Raw genomic sequence first — 22,285 nt, 5'->3', positions numbered from 1 at the left:
CATTCCGAGTTGATCGTAGCTGTGCTAAATTTAGCACAGCTACGATCAGGCACTCAGACATGCGGGGGGAGGCCCAGCACAGGGCTAGTCTGCCCTGCATGTCTTGTCGCCGCCCCCCCCCCCCCCCCGCACAAGTACAAAAGAATCGCACAGCGGCGATGCTTTTGTACTTGCTGAGTAACTCCCGGCCAGCGCAGCACCTGCGGCTGGCTGGGAGTTACTCGTTGCTGCACCTGGTCGCAGCAGCTGCGTGTGACGTCACACAGCCGGTGCGGCCACGCCTGCGTTGGCCAGACCGCGCCTCCATAACGGCAGTCAAACGCCGCCGTTCCATCCCCTCCGTGCCCAGCGACCGCCTCTGCCTTTCAATCAGGCAGAGGCGATCGCTAGGGAGCAATGGCCTTCAGCCATCCAGTATGCGCCAGTGCACTGCGGCGGCGCAGATCCGATCCGATCGCTGCGATAAACTGCAGCCAGCGATCGGGTCGGAATGACCCCCATAGAAAAATATGATTGCGTTCACTGGGACATAGTACAATTGCTATATATAGGGATTTTCTCACACACGGGGATTAAACAATGGCCTATTACATTCACAACTGTGCATCCTGATCTAACTTCATAACAGTCCTAACTGTGACTGCTCCTTTTTAACAAAATTGCTGTGCCATAAGTTATTGGATCATCAAAAAATTCTGCTGAGCATTTAAAGCATAAGTGTTACAAATACATTTCCAGGTGAACACATAGGACGCTAAGGTCCTACGTACGTTTCGCATACTAGCATTTTCGAGGTAACAGTGGACCTACGTTTGCTCTTTTCCAGTCCTCTGGAATAGCACCTGTATTTAGTGACTGGTTAAATAATTCTATTAATGGTGCCACCAACACATCTTTCAGCTCTTTTAGTATCCTTGGGTGAATCCCATCTGGTCCCATTGATTTATCCACTTTTAGTTTTGAAAGTTCTGTTAGGACCTTCTCCTCTGTAAATGTACTTTCATCTGCCTTATTTTTAGGAATGTCCTTGCAACTTAACTGTGGCCCCTTCCCTTCTCCAGTAAATACTGAGCAAAAATAATAATTTAGGTGATCTGCTATTGCCTTCTCTCCATCCACCAAATTCTCACTCTGTCTTAAGTCTTATTATTCCTCCATTAGATTTTCTCCTTTAATTTATATACTTATAAAAAGTTTTGACCCCTTTATCTACTGACTGGGCCATTTTCTCCTCAGCTTCTGCCTTTGCACATCTGATTACCTTGTTAGCATCCTTCCGCTGACAAGATACACCTCTTTGTCATTATTATTTTGAGTGTTTGTATTTCCTAAAAGCCATCTTTTTTGCTTTCACACTAGTTGATACTTCTTTTGTGAACCACACTGGCTTCCTTTTCCTGGTGCTTTTCCTAACCCTTGTGATACAAAGGTCTGTTGCCCTTAGTATTGCACTTTTCAGTTTTTCCCACCTCTCCTGCACTCTTTACAAGTTCCTCCAGTCCACCAGTGAATCACTTAAACATCTCCCCATTTTTGTAAAGTCAGCAATTCTAAACTCCAACACCTTTGCTTTTGTGTGACAGGAGTTGGATCCTGTCTTTATACTAAACCATACTGCTTGATGATCACTGGATCCCAGGTGCTCACCCATATATATGTCAGATATCCTGTCACCATTTATAAGAATGAAATCTAATATTGAATCTTTGCGAGTGGCCTCCCTCACCAATTGCTTGAGCGATGCTCCCTGTAAGGAATTTAGAAATTTTCCACTTGCCGCTGAACTTGCAAAAGACCCCTCCCAATTGACATCAGGTAAATTAAAGTCTCCCATGATTATGACTTCTCCCTTTAACCCTCTAGGAGCCAGGGCTTCCAGTTCATACATCCGTCTCATACCTAAAATATGATGACCCCCCCCCCCAAAAAAAAAAAAAAGTTGTGGATTTTCCAAAAATGTGCAAAAGCCGTGCTTCTCTAAACCCTTCCATATATTGTACACGTGTTCTGCTAAATGGATCTAAATGTACCTAGTGGTTTTCCTATATATAACAGACCACCTGCACACTTGAGTGGACTACATTCTTTGAGTTGCATGAGATAAACCTATGAAAGCCTTATGGGTGAATACTTTCTCCGGGTTCTACCTCCAGGCTGCTTCGCACCAAGTGATCCTTTACGGCTGGAGCTTTTCAATATACAAAAACTGGATTTGATGGTAACTACCAGCTAAAATGGGGTTCTGTCGTTTACTGGGGTTAAAAGGAACTTGATCAAGATAGTTGGCTAAAACTGAGGCCGCCTTACAATCAGGCCTAAAGTGCTAATTTAGTCCCTCACTTTCCCCTGGCCACCTGGACTCCTTGCTTCATAAATGTGAATTGAGGGTAGTTTATTGCAGGAACCCATCAGGTTTCAGAAGAAGATTAACAAATAACAAAGAATGCAGACTGTACAGTAACTGAAATGTCATACTGAAAACAAAAATGTGAAGTCAATACATAGCCAGTGACAGGAGGAAGATATACTATGTTTACTAAGGTTTATTCTTTGGGAAGAAAAGTGTCACTTGCAAACACATCTGAGTAACTCCACTTACACAGGACATGGAAATAGTTTCTCACCGGTGCGTCTTCTGATGTCTAACAAGATGTGGTTTGCATGTAAAACATTTCCAACACTCAGAACATAGATATGGCCTCTCTCCTGTGTGACTTCTCTGATGTGTAACAAGATAGAATTTCCTTGTAAAACATTTCCCACACTCAGGACATGGATATGGCTTCTCACCTGTGTGACTTCTCTGATGTGTAACAAGAGTTGATTTCTGTGTAAAACATTTCCCACACTCAGGACATGGAAATGGCTTCTCACCTCTGTGACTTCTGTGATGTCTAACAAGAGATGATTTATCTGTAAAACATTTTCCACACTCAGAGCATGTAAATGGTCTCTCACCTGTGTGACTTCTGTGATGTGCCACAAGATGTGATTTCGTTGTAAAACATTTCCCACACTCAGAACATGGAATTGGCCTCTCACCTGCCCTAGCTGGCTGATGGCTAATAAGCTTTGTGTTCTGTCTAAAACATTTGGCATCTATAGAACATGGAAACTCTGTATCTACTCTCAGAGCTGTAACAGATGAAACAATATCAGAGTGATCAGGAGAACATTCCCCAGGATCAGAGGAATCAGATGATATATCTGCATGGTGTAATGGGGTAATTGGGTTTTCTTCTGGAGCATCTTGGGCGATATCATCATCATCATCATCATCTATTTCACAATTCAGAGATAAAACGAGATGGTCCTCTGAGACATTACGGCTGCTACATCCACCTGCTGGGAATAAAATACATATAGAGAAATATAAATGTCTGTCCACAAATTTTATTTTTCAATAAAGACAATGGTGAAATGTCCCCAAATTGCCATTAAATGGGCAGATGCTGGGGAAATCTATATATACAGACGGCCACTTCCATTCCCCGTACATGTCACCACGACCCTGTATTAAACAGTATCTTTCTCCATTGAAATATTATAACTAGGTAGATCATAAATTTCGCAGTGACAATGGCAGCATAACTCAATTTAAGCAGCTTTCAACAAGGCTTGAAAGTACGTGCACTCAGATGGGAGTGGGGTCTTTCATCAGGACAATGCACCACTATACAGGTCTGTAGCACCCAGGAATATGGCTGGAAGAGCGTTCCTCGGAGTCTGGCTGAACTGAACACCATAGAACACGTGAGATGTAGAGTCACTGGTGAATATTAGGGGATTGTGGACCATTATTCATGAGGCATGGTGTACACTATCTACACTTTTAGCTGCCGATAATTCAACGCCATAGCTTCAGGTATATCCACATGGACGAAGCACAGCAGGCCTATCACACAAGGGGCCAATTTTTCCAACCGCTCCTCTGGTGGCCACTTAAGAGTTGTTGTCCTTTCAAACAGAGATGCCTCAACATGGGAGGGTGTCTTCTGTAACACGGCATTGAAGGGACATATTTTCTCTCTCTATCCGAGTGGAGCCAGGGAATACTGCGGTTATTTAGAATATTATCATACACAATAGAGGTCTTGTTACTGGATTGGCACAAAAATACCAGTCTTATACACTACCCCTAAACTGCACAAGGATGTGGTCTTCCCACCACGTAGACCCATCACTGCAGCAAGGGATCATTATAGTATGCCCTCTCACAGTGCTGGATCATTATCTGCAGCCGGCAGTGCAAGAACATTCTACTATACATCTTGAAACTTCAGGAATTGTCCCCTCTACAAAATACACATGTACAATCAATGTCACGGGTTTATATACTATTATTCCTCATTCCAGAGGGATAGTGGCTAACCGCAGGTTCTTGGTGAATAACTTTCTGAACAAGAGGCCTGATATGGACTTCTTCTTGACCCTTCTAGAACTTACCTTATCAAGAAATGATTTCCTTTTTAATAATATCTATAGACAAAAGTCCAGCTGTGCTATGGGCTCGTGTAGCGCCCAGCTTTATGAACATTTTTATGATCAAAGTTGAATGCGACTCATTTCTCTCCAACCCGGACGTTTTCGTCCAGATCACGGCTTACTGACGCTACATAGATGATGTATTTCTATTGTGGGCTGGCACTGAGGAGACTTTTGCACAAGCCATGTCACTGTGTGGTAACACAGTGATATGATGTGAGGGGGAGAGCAGGAGTATAATAGGGGCTGATGGCTCCTGATGTATGAGATACACCAGAGTGTGGGGAGGAGACTGGTCAGATCTCTGGGCTGGTAACACACAGTGACATGGTGTGAGGGGAGAGCAGGAGTACAATAGGGGCTGATGGCTCCTGATGTATGAGATACACCAGAGAGTGTCGGGAGGAGACTGGTCAGATCTCTGGGCTGGTAACACACAGTGACATGATGTGAGGAGGAGAGCAGGAGTACAATAGGGGCTGATGGCTCCCGATGTATGAGATACACCAGTGAGTGCGGGAAGGAAACTGGTCAGATCTCTGGGCTGGTAATACACAGTGACATGATGTGAGGAGGAGAGCAGGAGTATAATAGGGGCTGATGGCTCCTGATGTATAAGATACACCAGAGAGTGTGGAGAGGAGACTGGTCAGATCTCTGGGCTGGTAACACAGTGACATGATGTGAGGGGGAGAGCAGGAGTATAATAAGGGCTGATGGCTCCTCACTCCCCCACTGGGCAGATACATTTCCCAAATTAGTCTGTACTGACAGAGGAGGGTGTAGTGACTGAGCAAGGAGAATGTGTGACTGTTTTGTAATAAGTGTTTATTACTCACCCGTGCTGATATCTGTAGGGATTTCCTCCTCCTTACACTGCTGATCATAGCCCACATATGTCTCATCTTCTCCCCCTGTATCTTCTGCCTTCATCTCAGTCACATACGTCTCTTCTCCCTCTAAATCTTCTGCCTTTACATCAGTCACATACGTCTCTTCTTCTCCCTCTGTATCTTCTGCCTTTATATCAGTCACATACGTCTCTTCTTCTCCCTCTATATCTTCTGCCTTTATATCAGTCACATACGTGTCTTCTTCTCCTTCTACATCTTCTGCCTTTATATCAGTCACATATGTCTCTTCTTCTCCCTCTGTATCTTCTGTCTTTATATCAGTCACATACGTCTCTTCTTCTCCCTCTATATCTTCTGCCTTTATATCAGTCACATACGTGTCTTCTCCGTCTTCACCCTATTTCACCCCAAAAAATAACACTTTAATAATGTCTGATTTAATTGAGATTAAACTGTAAAAAGAGGATTTTGGTACTCCGTTAAATCCATTTCTCTTACTCCATTGGGGGTATACTGCCAAACATGGGGTGATAAATTTGCACATTAAACTAAACTTGTTTGATGTTAAGCCTTCCCCTTTACATCACGAGACCCTCTCAGTTTAATCAGAATACAGTTGAAATGAAAGCTTAATGAAGAGCGTACAACAAGAGGGTGGGTATCAAAAATCCCTTCTCTCTGTTCTATCTGGGTGACACGTCCAGCCTTGGAGACTTTCCAAAACTGCTCCTGGGGGAGGGTATGCTCTACCAAAGCAGTGTGCAAAAGTTTTTGACCAAAACTGGTGTCTCTTTCTGCAAACAAATGAAACTTGTAAAATTTGATGAAGTATAAACGGCGGACCAGGTGGCATAGTGGACAGGTGGATTGCACAAATGATACACTGACACACTGTGTCACACCACCCAGGAGGTGCTCACCGGTCTGGTTGATGAGCCAAAACCTATTCTGAGACGTACACTCAACGAATAGTAGCAATGATACACATAGCCACTGATGGTCTTACTGCTGATCAACCACATTTGAGCGTACCATACCATACAAGATCAGCAGGCTGGCAGTCTTATTGAAGATGCTGATCTATGTACATAGGTCCTCAAGGCCTGAACCACATCTAGAAGTGACAGGTTATCTTCACTACCTGGAGATGAATTGGGTAGGATGGGAGCAGGTTCTTGCTCCTATAATTAGCCAGCCCAGCACCTCAATGCGGTTATCGCTTCATGCTGCAAATTTGTTGCTGTGGTGTATACTACCTGGCCCTGCTCTGTGTCCTGAAACCAAGCTGCGCTACTTGGGTGGAAGCCCCAGACTACTTTCTTGTGTTAACCCTGTCTGTGCCTTGTCCTAGAACTCCAGTTTCATATTGGGAACCTCAGTTACTTCTGCATAACCTCTATGACCATCAGCTGGTCATAGAAAGAACAGTGTCTGCTGAGAACTCTGCTCTACAATAGTGACTACTGTATTTCTATCCTGCGGGCTGCCCTTGCCTCATCCTTGCACCTAATTCCCATCTCCACCCACTACTGCTACTACCTAGTTGTCACCCGATGATTGTATAAACCCCTAATGTTCCAAAATTTAAGTCCAGGAGACATCCTAAATACCCGCGAGTGTGTGGTACTGTAAGGGAACAGATGGTTGTTATTGGCAGAAGAATTCACTATTGTGTGTCTAGGGGTCTCATATAATTGTTCAAGTGTTTCATAACACCAAATACTCTACCAGCTGACCAAATACCTTTGGGTGTAGGAATCACTGCCCAGGATGTTCAGATGTCGGCAGAGATAATTGGCTTCCCATTTTTTTTCTGCCTGGCTTACAAATCACCAATATTGATCTTGGCTGGCTGCCATTACCAATGTTTCCCCTTGATGGTCTGTACAACCACCAAAAAATGGTGAGAGCCGAAAGAACTGGCTTGCTTCATGAGGGTCGGACCATGACCAACGTGCCAGGAGCTTGTCTGAAGAATGAAATCGTACACATGGAAATGCCCCAAAGCAAAAAACCATTCTCCCCAGCAACTGCATGCGATAGAGAACTTACTTATGAGTGCAAGCCAAGATGAAAGATGGCCAAAACCTTGCCCTTTGGAGAAAAAAAAATATACGTTATGGTAAGAACTTACCGTTGATAACGGTATTTCTCCTAAGTCCACAGGATAACAATAGGATATGATGGAGCGACAGCGGATTGGCACCAAACGATCAAAAGCTTTCTGGCCTCCCTGGATGCGACGGGCCCGTCCATATATCCAGCCCACTGGCTCAGGCAAATCAGTTGTATTCCAAAGCACAAGGCAGGAACATCATGTAGAGCCCTAATCAGGCAAGAAGAACACACATGCACAACCTTCCATACAAGAAGGAAGCGGTTAGTGAGAAGGATCCTCAAATCAGGTGCGTCAAGGTGGGATCCCTGTGGACTTAGCAGAAATACCGTTCTTACCATAACGTATATTTCTTGGGCAGGGTCCACAGGTTATCCACAGGATAACAATGGGATTTCCCACAGCAATTTAGTGGTGGGGACGCTCCTGATTGGACATGAGAACCTTATGCCCGAATTCAACGTCATGAGAGGCAAAAGTATCCAAGGCATAATGTCTAATGAATGTGTTAATGGAAGACCATATGGCTGCCTTATATAGCGGTTCTGCTGAAGCACCACATTGTGCTGCCCATGAAGGACCTACCTTACGAGTAGAGTGAGCAGAGACATTAGCAGGGACAGGAAGATCAGCTTGAGAGTATGCTTCTGAAATAGTCATTCAAAGCCATCTTGCCAGCGTCTGTTTAGTAGCAGGCCATCCTCTCTTGTGAAAACCATAGAGAATGAAGAGAGAATCTGTCTTTCTGATGGCACTGGTATGATCCACGTAGATCCTTCATGCCCGGACCACGTCCAGCGACGCAGCTCCCATAGAAAGTCCCGATACCTGAAAAGCCGGGACTACAATTTCTTCATTAAGGTGGAATTTAGACACCACTTTCGGAAGATACCCAGATCTAGTTCTAAGAACTGCTTTATCTGGATAAAAAAAAATCAGAAATGGGGAACGACATTACAGCGCTCCTAAATCTGATACTCTTCTAGCTGATGCCATAGTCAGTAGAAAGAGTACTTTCGCTGTCAACCATTTCAGATCCACCTTGTTAAGTGGTTCAAATGGGGCAACTTGAAGGGCTTTCAGGACTAAACATAAGTCCCACGGTACTATAGGCGGAACAAAGGGAGGTTGAATGTGCAGCATTCCCTGGAAAAAAGTATGCACATCCTGTAAATTGGCAATTTTTTTTTGGAACCATACAGTCAATGCCGATACCTGCACTCTCAAGGAAGCCACCATCAAACCTTTATCCATTCCTGCCTGAAGGAATGCTAGGACCCTGGAAACTCGAAAAGATTTCGGGTCCATACCTCCTCTACTGCACCAATGAATATAGGCCTGCCATATTCGGTGATAAATACGAGCTGAGGAGGGTTTGCTTGCTCTGAGCATTGTTTGAATTACCTGTTTAGAGAATCCTCTTGACTTTACGATAGAGGTTTCAAGAGCCACGCCATCAAAGACAGTCGATCCAGATGTCTGTGGCAACAGGGACCCTGCATCAGTAGATCTGGACGTTGAGGGAGCAGAAGTGGAGCATCCATCGACATTCTCTGCAGATCTGTGTACCAATGCCTTCCGGGCCAAGCCGGAGCCATTAGAATCATGGCACCCTTTGCTTTCTTTATTTTCCTCACCTCCCTGGGTTACAGGGTGATCGGAGGAAACAGATAAGCCAGATGAAAGTCCCATTTCACTGGCAAGGCGTCCACAAAGATCGCTCTGGGATCCTTTGTTCTTGACCCGTATGCGGCCACTTTGTTGTTCAGATGGGATGCCATGAGATCTATCTCTGGCAACCCGATTTGTCTAATAGAGTCTGAAAGACCTCCGGGTATAGAGCCCATTCACTTGCTTGAATGGTGTGTCGACTGAGAAAGTCCGCTTCCCAGTTTAGGACTCCCGGAATGAACACTGCGGACAAGGCTGGAAGATGGAGTTCTGCCCACTTTAGTATGTGACTTAACTCCTTCATTGCTGTTTGGCTGCGAGTTCCTCCCTGATGGTTGAGGTACACTACTGCCGTCGCATTGTCCGAGCGGGGTCTGGACTGGTTTTCCCTGAAGAATGTCCTTTACCTGAATCAGTGCCATGTATATGACCCGAAGTTCTAACAGGTTTATTGGCAGGAAAATTCTTCTCTGGTCCATTGTCCCTGGAACCATAATTTTCCGGACACTGCTCCCCAGCCCTGAAGACTGTCATCTGTTGTCAGGATCTCCCAATCTGATATCCAAAAGGGTCTCCCTTTGTCTAGATGGGATGTCTGCAGCCACCAGGCTAATGACTTTCTTACCTTTAGTGGAAGTACCTTAGTCTGTTTCTTTATTGACTGATGTACTCCATTCCATCTGGCCAGAATCAGACACTGCAGAGGCCTCGAGTGGAATTGTGCATACTCCACCATGTCAAATGTTGACACCATCAACCCCATCACTCGCATTGCTGAGTGAATGGATACCGTTTGACTGTGTAACAAGTCCCGAATCTTTGACTGTACCTTGGATATCTTGTTCCGAGGTAAAACTACTTACTGCAGACCTGAATCCAGTACAGCCCCCAAGTGAGTCATCCGTTGTGATGGCACCAGAGATGATTTTGCCCAATTTCTGAGCCATCCGTGCCTCTGCAGACATGTTATTGTCTGTTGGAGATGGTACAGGAGCAATTCCTGTGATTGTGCCAGGATTAAAAGGTTCGTCGAGGTATGGAAAAATTCTTATCCCATGCTTGTGTAGATTAGCTGCCATAACCACCATAATTTTGGTAAATACTCTGGGGGCTGTGGCTAACCCAAAGGGTAGGGCCTGGAACTGAAAATGCTGCTGGAGGATGGCGAACCCGAGATAACACTGATGGGACAGTGCTATAGGAACATGTAGGCAAGCATCCTGAATATCCAGGTATACCATATAATCCCCTGGTTCCATGGGCAAAACTCCATGTGGAACCTCGGTACCCAAATATATTTGTTTAGCATTTTGAGATTGAGAATGGGCCAAAATGACCCATTTGGCTTCTGAACCAAAAACAGGTTGGAGTAAAAACCCTGTCCCCGTTGTGCAGGGGGCACTGGAATGACTACTCCTGAACTGCTTCTTGCAAAGCCCTGGCCTTCGTCTCTATCCGAGACGGGCTGGTGCAGAAGAACCTTCGAGGAGGATGCTTCTTGAAGGGAAAAAACATAACCTAGAGACACGGCTTCCTGCACCCAGGCATCTGTTGAAGACTGCCGCCAGATCTGTGCAAACTGAAGAAGTCAGCCCCCTACCCTGGGGTCCCCCAGGCAGAGGCCCGCACCATCAGGCTGATGGCTTATCTTCTGGTTTGGAAGCTGGCCCTCTGGTAGCCCAATGCTTTTTTGACTTACCAAACTTATTGTATTGGGACTGCTTATGATCACTTTTTCCCTTTGAAATCCGGACCCCTAGGTTTGGGGTTAAATGTGGAAGGAAAGTTGACCTTCTTGGAGTCTGCTTCTAACTCCAGAATATCTGTCAGTTCTTTACCAAACAGAATATTTCCAGAAAAAGGCAAAGATTCCAAAACCTTCTTCGATTCTGAACCAACTTTCCATGTACGTAACCAAACTGCTCTGCAAGCAGCTATTGTTGAGGCTGATGCACTAGAAGCAATAGTACCCATATCTAATGCAGCATCTTCCAAGAATACCGCAGCCTGTTTAATATGACATATATAGGATTTCTGTACTCTAGAAGCTGATGAAAAATCCCCTTCCAATGCATCAGCCCAGGCCGCCACTGCCTTTGCCATCCAAGCTGAAGCCATGGCTGGCCTTATGATTGCTCCAGACAGGGAAAAAATGTTTTTTAGAAAACCATCCACTCTCCTATCCGTGACATCATTTAATGATGTTGACGGCAAAGGCAATATAGATTTTCGCAGTTGTCGAATCACATGTGTATCTACGTTAGGAGCCACGTCCCTTTTTAAACAGTCCCCGACTGGAAAAGGATAATTGGAATCCCATTTTTGGTGAATTCTATATTTTTTATTGGGTGTAGCCCAAGCCTCTTCCATGATTTCCATCAGCTGGTCTGACCCTGGAAACTCAGTCTTAACTATTTTGGGATGTTTAAACACAGGTGCCTTGGTTTTTAACACAGGCTCTGCTGAATCTTCTAAGGATAGAATGGCCTTCATTGCTCTAATTAATTCAGCTATATAACACTGAGCTGAGACCTTCCTCCTCCTCTTCATATGTCGAAGTAGAGTAAACTGAGCTTTCATCTTCCGATGAACCGTGTAGCCTGTGAAGGTGAAGATTTACTTACCATCGGTTTATCAGCTTGTTTCATTTGAGAAGCTGCTGGGGGAAATGATATACCGTAGGTAGGGAGCTGCATGTAAGGGTTAATAGTGTACCCCATTCCTGATACAGAAGCTGTAGGAATTATCCGTTCAGCTATACTGGACAAAGTCTGTGCAAACATAGCCCAAGGTAGATCCACCTGTACTTGACCATGGGGGTAATTCCAAGGTGATCGCAGCAGGATTTTGATAGCAATTGGGCAAAACCATGTGCACTGCAGGGGAGGCAGATATAACATGTGCAGAAAGAGTTAGATTTGGGTGGGTTATTTTATTTCTGTGCAGGGTAAATACTGGCTGCTTTATTTTTACACTGCAAATTAGATTGCAGATTGAACACACCCCACCCAACTCTAATTCTCTCTGCACATGTTATATCTGCCCCCCCCTGCAGTGCACATGGTATTGCCCAATTGCTAACAAAAATCCTGCTGCGATCAACTTGGAATTACCCCCGGTGTACAGTGCCTTGTATTCTGCTGAAAAGCAAAACAATTTGCACATAAACCATCCGGAACCAGATCCTGAGAGGATAATACAGTTTTGCAAGACAAACATGATATGAGTGTTGGTATTACTGTATGTGTACCTTTGTCACCTTTGCTGCTCTTAGACATGATAAATAATCCGCACTTTCACAGTGTACTACACAATTTGTGACTAATCACTTTAACCTTCTAAAGTGATATCAATCTGACCCTACCCATGCACCAGCATTGAGGATCAGAAGAAACAACTAACATATATTAAAGTCAGCAATCACACTAGCAGTCAGTCACATGTTATATATTAGTCATATGAGCATATCATCAACTACAAACACTTTTTAAGTATGTAGGCGAACATTTACTAAATCATGTATAACAGATCTAACGCATTCAGACGCAATGCGAAGAAAACCACAGTAAATGTACACAGACTCATATGCAATAGGCACTTATCTTCTCATACTGAAAAAGTAGATAGAAATTTAGAGCTGTATAGCCCGTACTCAGTAGAGTGGGATACAGGGAGACTCACCTCGCTTCCAGAATCGATCAATACGTTAGCGAACGCTGAGTGGATCCAGACGCTACTAGTGTACACTGCCGCTCTAGGAACCCTATAGTGAACACAGATGCTCAGTGAACACAGATGCAGCGGTCACACAGCCGCCTATGCTGCGACCGGGTCTCCTCGTGGTAGCGCTTAGTGAACACTGATGCAGTGGCTTATGCTGCGACCGAGTCCCCTCGTGGCAGCATCTGAGACGGAAGTGAGGAATCAGTTCATGGCGGGAGAGACTCGGCGGAAACTGGTCATGAACTGGGGGGAGGGGCGACAAGGAGAGCATCCAACTTCCCTTGCTGATATCAACCCTAGGGATCGCGGCCTCATGCTAATTCTGGTGCCCAAGATCCCTAAGGCCTAGCACTGGTGCACTCGCGGTGGCAGCTACAGTTTGGTAGTCTCCTCCCAATACAGTGCGGCTGTGCCCGTATTCCATCTACTAAGCGGAACCGATGCCTTACCTTCTCCCCGTACTCCGGCCACAGCCTGGTAACGTCTGCTGGACTTGCTAGTATATCCGACACAGACGCCTGCCGAAACAGCACTGTACTCGTGGGTAAGCATTGTCGCAGCCCAGCGGAGAGTTGTTGGAGCGACTTTTTCTAAGCCTATAAGACGCTGTTTAGAAATATCACTCAAAAAACTAGTAAGGCTAAAAAATAAAATAAGAAAGCTTAGGGCTGCTAAAAGGAACCCCAGCCCTCTGACCAAGGTCCGGCTCCTGCCACACCAAACAAAAAACTGATTATATGGACGGGCCCGTTGCATCCTGGGAGGCCAGAAAGCTTTTGATCATTTGGTGCCAATCCGCTTTCGCGCCATCATATCCCATTGTTATCCCGTGGATAACCTGTGGACCCTGCCAGAGAAAAAAAGATCCTGGGACAATGAGGTGCTGGAGAGGAGACCCAGGAACTTAAGACATTTGGGGCAATTCGCTACCCAGCCATGCCCCTCCAGAGTATCTATCACCTATCAGAGATGAGACTGGAGACATGCTGCTGTCAATGAAATACAGGGTAATTGTCACCCCTTTCTATTGCAAACGTGCAGCCATCACTGCTAGAATCTTTGTGAAGATACATGGAGCCATTGCTAGACCAAATGGCATCGATCACAGGGATGAGAGACTCCTTATGGAATGTAGGGACACCATGTGCAGATTCAAGAATTAAAGATTCAAAACAAGACAGATGGATAAATCTGGTTTCTGAAGCAGGAACAGAGTGTAATAAAAACCAAATCCTTCCGGTGCCTCCAGGTCCGGGATGATGGCTCCTGACGGGAGTAATGACTGAAAGGCCCCTCGCAAAGCCATACTCTCGACCTCATCCCTTGGAACAGGTGGCAAATGTTGGGTTGAAGGTCCAGCAACTTTCTAGCCTCTTTCTAAGATATTACTCCAAAGCCGCCTTAGATTCTGCATCCGCCTTACAAGAATTTAATCCACAGCGTGCAACTGGCTACAACAGCCAAAGCAGAAAACAGTGTCAAGCGTTAAGTGTCCATTCCAACTGCAGGAGCTTCTGTGCCACTGTGGATCCCGAAACGCACTAAGTTTGATGGGGATTTCTATGCCAGTGCTTGATCCAGTTTGAGGTCCAGGCTACAAATGTTTCTTCATATAGGACCAAGGTGGCTTACATCATCTCCCTGCTGTCTGAACAGGTCCTAGCTGTCAACAACCCACTGGTCAACAACAGTACCAAATTCCTGGAAGTCTTCAGGAAGGTCTTCGATGGGGGACTAGATGCTGGATCAGATTCCCTATTGAATCTGTTTCGTGATCGCTGTGAGCTATGCTGCTTCAAAAAACAGGGTGCAATTTGTGAGCTTGCGCAGAATAAAATAGTAGCGGTTCAGGCCAGCCATGCACCAGACATTGGGGGGGCAGTGGAGAGTTCATCTGCCTGACCCCAGCCAGCGGAGCTCTCCCAAAGATCTGTACAAGAAATATACATAAAAATATCACACACAGCAAATGGATTCAGTGCCCACCCATAGCACACATAAGGAATAACTGGATGCTGATTGGCTGAGGGCACTGAAAAGATTTACAGGGGGAGGGCTTAGCATCTAGCCAGCTCCTCGCAGCGCCCTCTACAGGCCAAGGTTGGCAGTGTCCCCCAGACTGGAGCACAGATAAATCTAAACAATAAAATAACACATTAGTAATGTTTCATTTTATAAACTAAGATTTAACTGTATAATAGTGTATAAGAAACACACAGCTTCTCTACAGATCATATAGTGACAGACACTTTGGTATATGGGTGAGACCCCAAATTCCACCTACCTGATCCTCCTGTGGGGTCCTGTGATTCTCCTCTGTACAATCCTGGGAATACAGAGGACGGGGACATCTCTCTGGGGTATCTCTGTTACTGGGCCCATCTGTAGGAGACACACAGTGACTGAGTACAGTGTATATATGTGATTATCAGATGATGTGTGTATATAGGGGACCCCATACCTGCTCTCCCCTGTACAATACATGACAGTCTCCTCTTACCCAGTGATGTGAGGGGCCGGTGATTCTCCATCATCACGTCCTTGTACAGACTCCTGTGTTCCTCTATATCCTCCCCCTCCTGCATGGAGACATAGACAGTGACATCCTGACACCTTATAGGAACCTGACACACACAATGATACAGTCATCACCCAGACACATCCCCTGGTGTTACTGTATAATGTCCCATTCCCAGCAGTCTCCTCTCCAGTCATCACCCGGACACATCCCCTGGTGTTACTGTATAATGCCCCATTCCCAGCAGTCACCTCTCCAGTCATCACCCAGACACGTCCCCTGGTGTTACTGTATAATGCCCCATTCCCAGCAGTCACCTCTCCAGTCATCACCCGGACACATCCCCTGGTGTTACTGTATAATGCCCCATTCCCAGCTTCACCTCTCCAGTCATCACCCAGACACATCCCCTGGTGTTACTGTATAATGTCCCATTCCCAGCAGTCACCTCTCCAGTCATCACCCAGACACATCACCTGGTGTTACTGTATAATGCCCCATTCTCAGCAGTCACCTCTCCAGTCATCACCCAGACACATCCCCTGGTGTTACTGTATAATGTCCCATTCCCAGCAGTCACCTCTCCAGTCATCACCCAGACACATCCCCTGGTGTTACTGTATAATGTCCCATTCCCAGCAGTCACCTCTCCAGTCATCACCCAGACACATCCCCTGGTGTTACTGTATAATGCCCCATTCTCAGCAGTCACCTCTCCAGTCACCACCTAGACACATCCCCTGGTGTTACTGTATAATGCCCCATTCCCAGCAGTCACCTCTCCAGTCATCACCCAGACACATCCCCTGGTGTTACTGTATAATGTCCCATTCCCAGCAGTCACCTCTCCAGTCATCACCCAGACACATCCCCTGGTGTTACTGTATAATGTCTCATTCCCAGCAGTCACCTCTCCAGTCATCACCCAGACACATCCCCTGGTGTTACCGTATAATGTCCCATTCCCAGCAGTCACCTCTCCAGTCATCACCCAGACACATCCCCTGGTGTTACTGTATAATGTCCCATTCCCAGCAGTCACCTCTCCAGTCATCACCCAGACACATCACCTGGTGTTACTGTATAATGGCCCATTCTCAGCAGTCACCTCTCCAGTCACCACCTAGACACATCCCCTGGTGTTACTATATAATGCCCCATTCCCAGCAGTCACCTCTCCAGTCATCACCCAGACACATCCCCTTGTGTTACTGTATAATGTCCCATTCCCAGCAGTCACCTCTCCAGTCATCACCCAGACAAATCCCCTGGTGTTACTGTATAATGTCCCATTCCCAGCAGTCACCTCTCCAGTCATCACCCAGACACATCCCCTGGTGTTACTGTGTAATGCCCCATTCCCAGCAGTCACCACTAAGACACGTTCCCTGGTGTTTCTGTATAATGTCCCATTCCGATCAGTCACCTCACCAGTCATCACCCAGACACATCCCCTGGTGTTACTGTATAATGTCCCATTCCCAGCAGTCACCTCTCCAGTCATCACCCAGACACATCCCCTGGTGTTACTGTATAATGTCTCATTCCCAGCAGTCACCTCTCCAGTCATCACCCAGACACATCACCTGGTGTTACTGTATAATACCCCATTCCCAGCAGTCACCTCTCCAGTCATCACCCAGACACGTCCCCTGGTGTTACTGTATAATGTCCCATTCCCAGCAGTCACCTCTCCAGTCATCACCCAGACACATCCCCTGGTGTTACTGTATAATGTCCCATTCCCAGCAGTCACCTCTCCAGTCATCACCCAGACACATCCCCTGGTGTTACTGTATAATGCCCCATTCTCAGCAGTCACCTCTCCAGTCACCACCTAGACACATCCCCTGGTGTTACTGTATAATGCCCCATTCCCAGCAGTCACCTCTCCAGTCATCACCCAGACACATCCCCTGGTGTTACTGTATAATGTCCCATTCCCAGCAGTCACCTCTCCAGTCATCACCCAGACACATCCCCTGGTGTTACTGTATAATGTCTCATTCCCAGCAGTCACCTCTCCAGTCATCACCCAGACACATCCCCTGGTGTTACCGTATAATGTCCCATTCCCAGCAGTCACCTCTCCAGTCATCACCCAGACACATCCCTTGGTGTTACTGTATAATGTCCCATTCCCAGCAGTCACCTCTCCAGTCATCACCCAGACACATCACCTGGTGTTACTGTATAATGTCCCATTCCCAGCAGTCACCTCTCCAGTGATCACCCAGACACATCACCTGGTGTTACTGTATAATGGCCCATTCTCAGCAGTCACCTCTCCAGTCATCACCCAGACACATCCCCTGGTGTTACTGTATAATGTCCCATTCCCAGCAGTCACCTCTCCAGTCATCACCCAGACACATCCCCTGGTGTTACTGTATAATGCCCCATTCTCAGCAGTCACCTCTCCAGTCACCACCTAGACACATCCCCTGGTGTTACTGTATAATGCCCCATTCCCAGCAGTCACCTCTCCAGTCATCACCCAGACACATCCCCTTGTGTTACTGTATAATGTCCCATTCCCAGCAGTCACCTCTCCAGTCATCACCCAGACAAATCCCCTGGTGTTACTGTATAATGTCCCATTCCCAGCAGTCACCTCTCCAGTCATCACCCAGACACATCCCCTGGTGTTACTGTATAATGCCCCATTCCCAGCAGTCACCACTAAGACACGTTCCCTGGTGTTTCTGTATAATGTCCCATTCCGATCAGTCACCTCACCAGTCATCACCCAGACACATCCCCTGGTGTTACTGTATAATGTCCCATTCCCAGCAGTCACCTCTCCAGTCATCACCCAGACACATCCCCTGGTGTTACTGTATAATGTCCCATTCCCAGCAGTCACCTCTCCAGTCATCACCCAGACACGTCCCCCGGTGTTACTGTATAATGTCCCATTCCCCGCAATCACCTCTCCAGTCAGCAGCTGAATGATCTTGTTGATGAGTTCCAGGATCTTGTTGATGAGTTCCAGGATCTCCTGGTAATTTTGCCTCTCATGTATCAGTGAGTGAGGTGGAGGCACCGTGATGGAGCTCTGGGTCCTGCTCAGTTTTCCTGACACATGAGGACGGCTTCTGGGAGTCTCACACTCACCGGATGTCTTCTTCACTACTGTGTAATCCTGTGTATTGGGAAAGACGTCAGACATCACTGCATATACTCCCAGATCCCCTCACCTCCCCAGTCATGTCCCTGTATTATTACTATTGATATAAGTGATATGACTGTGACGCTCCCAGATCCCCTCACCTCCCCAGTCATGTCCCTGTATTATTACTATAGATTTAAGTGATGTCACTGTGACGCTCCCAGATCCCCTCACCTCCCCAGCCATGTCCCTGTATTATTACTATAGATATAAGTGATGTCACTGTGACGCTCCCAGATCCCCTCACCTCCCCAGTCATGTCCCTGTATTATTACTATAGATATAAGTGATGTCACTGTGATGCTCCCAGATCCCCTCACCTCCCCAGTCATGTCCCTGTATTATTACTATAGATATAAGTAACGTCACCGTGACGCTCCCAGATCCCCTCACCTCCCCAGTCGGCAGGTAGATGATCTCCAGGGTGATATTTATTATCCTCTCAGCCTTGTGACTCTTGTCATTGTCCATCCTCAGTGAATCAGTGAGAATGCAGGACGTGCGACTTGTAGTAAACACTCCGGTTCCTCACAGCTGGAATGTCTAGGAATAAACATCATACATATAATATAGTCTAAGTATTATTGAGCGACCAGTGAGTCCCCCCTCTCCCCACAGGCTGCTCCCCCTGTATTATTATTATAACAACAACAGGACACCACAGGAATCTCCCCCTGTATAATAATAATAATACTACTACTACCACCATGACACAATAAACTACTGTATTATAATAATATTAAAAACGGGACAGCACAGGCTGCTTCGTCTGTTTACTATGGAGCAACAGGCCACTCCCCCTGTATACTATGGAGCAACAGGCCACTCCCCCTGTATACTATGGAGCAACAGGCTACTCCCCCTGTATACTATGGAGCAACAGGCCACTCCCCCTGTATACTATGGAGCAACAGGCCACTCCCCCTGTATACTATGGAGCAACAGGCCGCTCTACCTGTACACTATGGCACCACAGGCCGCTCCCCCTGTATACTATGGAGCAACAGGCCACTCCCCCTGTATACTATGGCACCACAGGCCGCTCCCCCTGTATACTATGGAGCAACAGGCCGCTCTACCTGTATACTATGGCACCACAGGCCGCTCCCCCTGTATACTATGGAGCAACAGGCCGCTCCCCCTGTATACTATGGAGCAACAGGCCACTCCCCCTGTATACTATGGAGCAACAGGCCGCTCCCCCTGTATACTATGGCACCACAGGCCGCTCCCCCTGTATACTATGGAGCAACAGGCCGCTCTACCTGTATACTATGGCACCACAGGCCACTCCCCCTGTATACTATGGAGCAACAGGCCACTCCCCCTATATACTATGGAGCAACAGGCCACTCCCCCTGTATACTATGGAGCAACAGGCCACTCCCCCTGTATACTATGGAGCAACAGGCCACTCCCCCTGTATACTATGGAGCAACAGGCCACTCCCCCTGTATACTATGGAGCAACAGGCCACTCGCCCTGTATACTATGGAGCAACAGGCCGCTCTACCTGTATACTATGGCACCACAGGCCGCTCCCCCTGTATACTATGGAGCAACAGGCCGCTCCCCCTGTATACTAGGGCTCCACAGGCTGCTCCCCCTGTATACTATGGAGCAACAGGCCGCTCCCCCTGTATACTATGGCACCACAGGCCGCTCCCCCTGTATACTATGGAGCAACAGGCCGCTCTACCTGTATACTATGGCACCACAGGCCGCTCCCCCTGTATACTATGGAGCAACAGGCCGCTCCCCCTTTATACTATGGAGCAACAGGCCGCTCCCCCTGTATACTATGGAGAAACAGGCCACTCCCCCTGTATACTATGGAGCAACAGGCCGCTCCCCCTGTATACTATGGCACCACAGGCCGCTCCCCCTGTATACTATGGAGCAACACGCCGCTCTACCTGTATACTATGGCACCACAGGCCGCTCCCCCTGTATACTATGGAACAACAGGCCGCTCCCCCTGTATACTAGGGCTCCACAGGCTGCTCCCCCTGTATACTAGGGCTCCACAGGCTGCTCCCCCTGTATACTAGGGCTCCACAGGCTGCTCCCCCTGTATACTAGGGCACCACAGGCTGCTCCCCCTGTATACTAGGGCACCACAGGCTGCTCCCCCTGTATACTAGGGCTCCACAGGCTGCTCCCCCTGTATACTAGGGCTCCACAGGCTGCTCCCCCTGTATACTATGGCACCACAGGCTGCTCCCCCTGTATACTATGACACCACAGGCCGCTCCCCCTGTATACTATGGAGCAACACGCCGCTCTACCTGTATACTATGGCACCACAGGCCGCTCCCCCTGTATACTATGGAACAACAGGCCGCTCCCCCTGTATACTAGGGCTCCACAGGCTGCTCCCCCTGTATACTAGGGCTCCACAGGTTGCTCCCCCTGTATACTATGGAGCAACAGGCCGCTCCCCCTGTATACTATGACATCACACGCTGCTCCCCCTGTATACTAGGGCTCCACAGGCTGCTCCCCCTGTATACTAGGGCACCACAGGCTGCTCCCCCTGTATACTAGGGCACCACAGGCTGCTCCCCCTGTATACTAGGGCTCCACAGGCTGCTCCCCCTGTATACTAGGGCTCCACAGGCTGCTCCCCCTGTATACTATGGCACCACAGGCTGCTCCCCCTGTATACTATGACACCACAGGCCGCTCCCCCTGTATACTATGGCGCCACAGGTCGCTCCCCCTGTATACTAAGGCGCCACAGGCAGCTCCCCCTGTATACTAGGGCACCACAGGCCACTTCCCCTGTATACTATGGCAACAGAGGCCGCTCTTCCTGTATACACCACATGCGATTCCCCCTGTATACTATGGCAGCAAATGCTTCTACTCCTGTATACTATGGCACCACAGGTTTTTCCCCCTGTATACTATGACACCACTGGCTTCTCCCCCTGTATACTATGGCACCACAGGCTTCTCCCCCTGTATACTATGGCACCACAGGCTGCTCCCCATGTATACTATGGCACCACAGGCTGCTCCCCCTGTATACGATGACACCACTGGCTTCTCCCCCTGTATACTATGGCACCACAGGCTGCTCCCCATGTATACTATGGCACCACAGGCTGCTCCCCCTGTATACTATGACACCACAGGCTGCTCCCCCTGTATACTATGACACCACAGGCTGCTCCCCATGTATACTATGGCACCACAGGCTGCTCCCCCTGTATACTATGACACCACAGGCTGCTCCCCCTGTATACCATGGCAGCACAGGCTGCTCCCCCTGTATACTATGACACCACAGGCTGCTCCCCCTGTATACTATAGCACCACAGGCTGCTCTCCCTGTACACTAGGGCACCACAGGCTGCTCCCCTTGTATACTATGGAGCAACAGGCCGCTCTACCTGTATACTATGGCACCACAGGCCGCTCCCCCTGTATACTATGGCGCCACAGGTCGCTCCCCCTGTATACTAAGGCACCACAGGCCGCTCCCCCTGTATACTAGGGCACCACAGGCCACTTCCCCTGTATACTATGGCAACAGAGGCCGCTCTTCCTGTATACACCACATGCGATTCCCCCTGTACACTATGGCAGCAAAGGCTTCTACTCCTGTATACTATGACAGCACAGGCCGCTCCCCCTGTATACTATGGCAGCACAGGCCTCTCCTCCTGTACACTATGGCACCACAGGCTTCTCCTCCTGTACACTATGGCACCACAGGCTGCTCTCCCTGTATACTATGA

General features: G+C 47.6%; 1 protein-coding gene across 1 annotated transcript in view; it reads right to left on the bottom strand.

Annotated features, from left to right (window-relative positions):
- The window catches only part of LOC135056375 (uncharacterized), a 113,731-nt gene that overhangs the window by 71,012 nt on the left and 20,434 nt on the right, over nt 1-22,285 (bottom strand). Inside the window, exons 2-7 of the mRNA XM_063961454.1 lie at nt 18,933-19,082; nt 18,300-18,512; nt 15,350-15,428; nt 15,134-15,231; nt 5,325-5,736; nt 2,625-3,345 (exon numbers count right to left, since the gene is read on the bottom strand). Of these exons, the coding sequence (XP_063817524.1) occupies nt 2,625-3,345; nt 5,325-5,736; nt 15,134-15,231; nt 15,350-15,428; nt 18,300-18,512; nt 18,933-19,010 (1,601 nt within the window). The 5' untranslated portion in view covers nt 19,011-19,082. The remainder of the gene's footprint in view (nt 1-2,624; nt 3,346-5,324; nt 5,737-15,133; nt 15,232-15,349; nt 15,429-18,299; nt 18,513-18,932; nt 19,083-22,285) is intronic.

This window comes from Pseudophryne corroboree, chromosome 3, assembly GCF_028390025.1.
Source record: "Pseudophryne corroboree isolate aPseCor3 chromosome 3, aPseCor3.hap2, whole genome shotgun sequence".
Classification (NCBI taxonomy): domain Eukaryota; kingdom Metazoa; phylum Chordata; class Amphibia; order Anura; family Myobatrachidae; genus Pseudophryne; species Pseudophryne corroboree.
The sequence above is the reverse complement of the archived record's forward strand: the minus strand, read 5'-3'. Positions and strand labels throughout refer to the sequence as shown.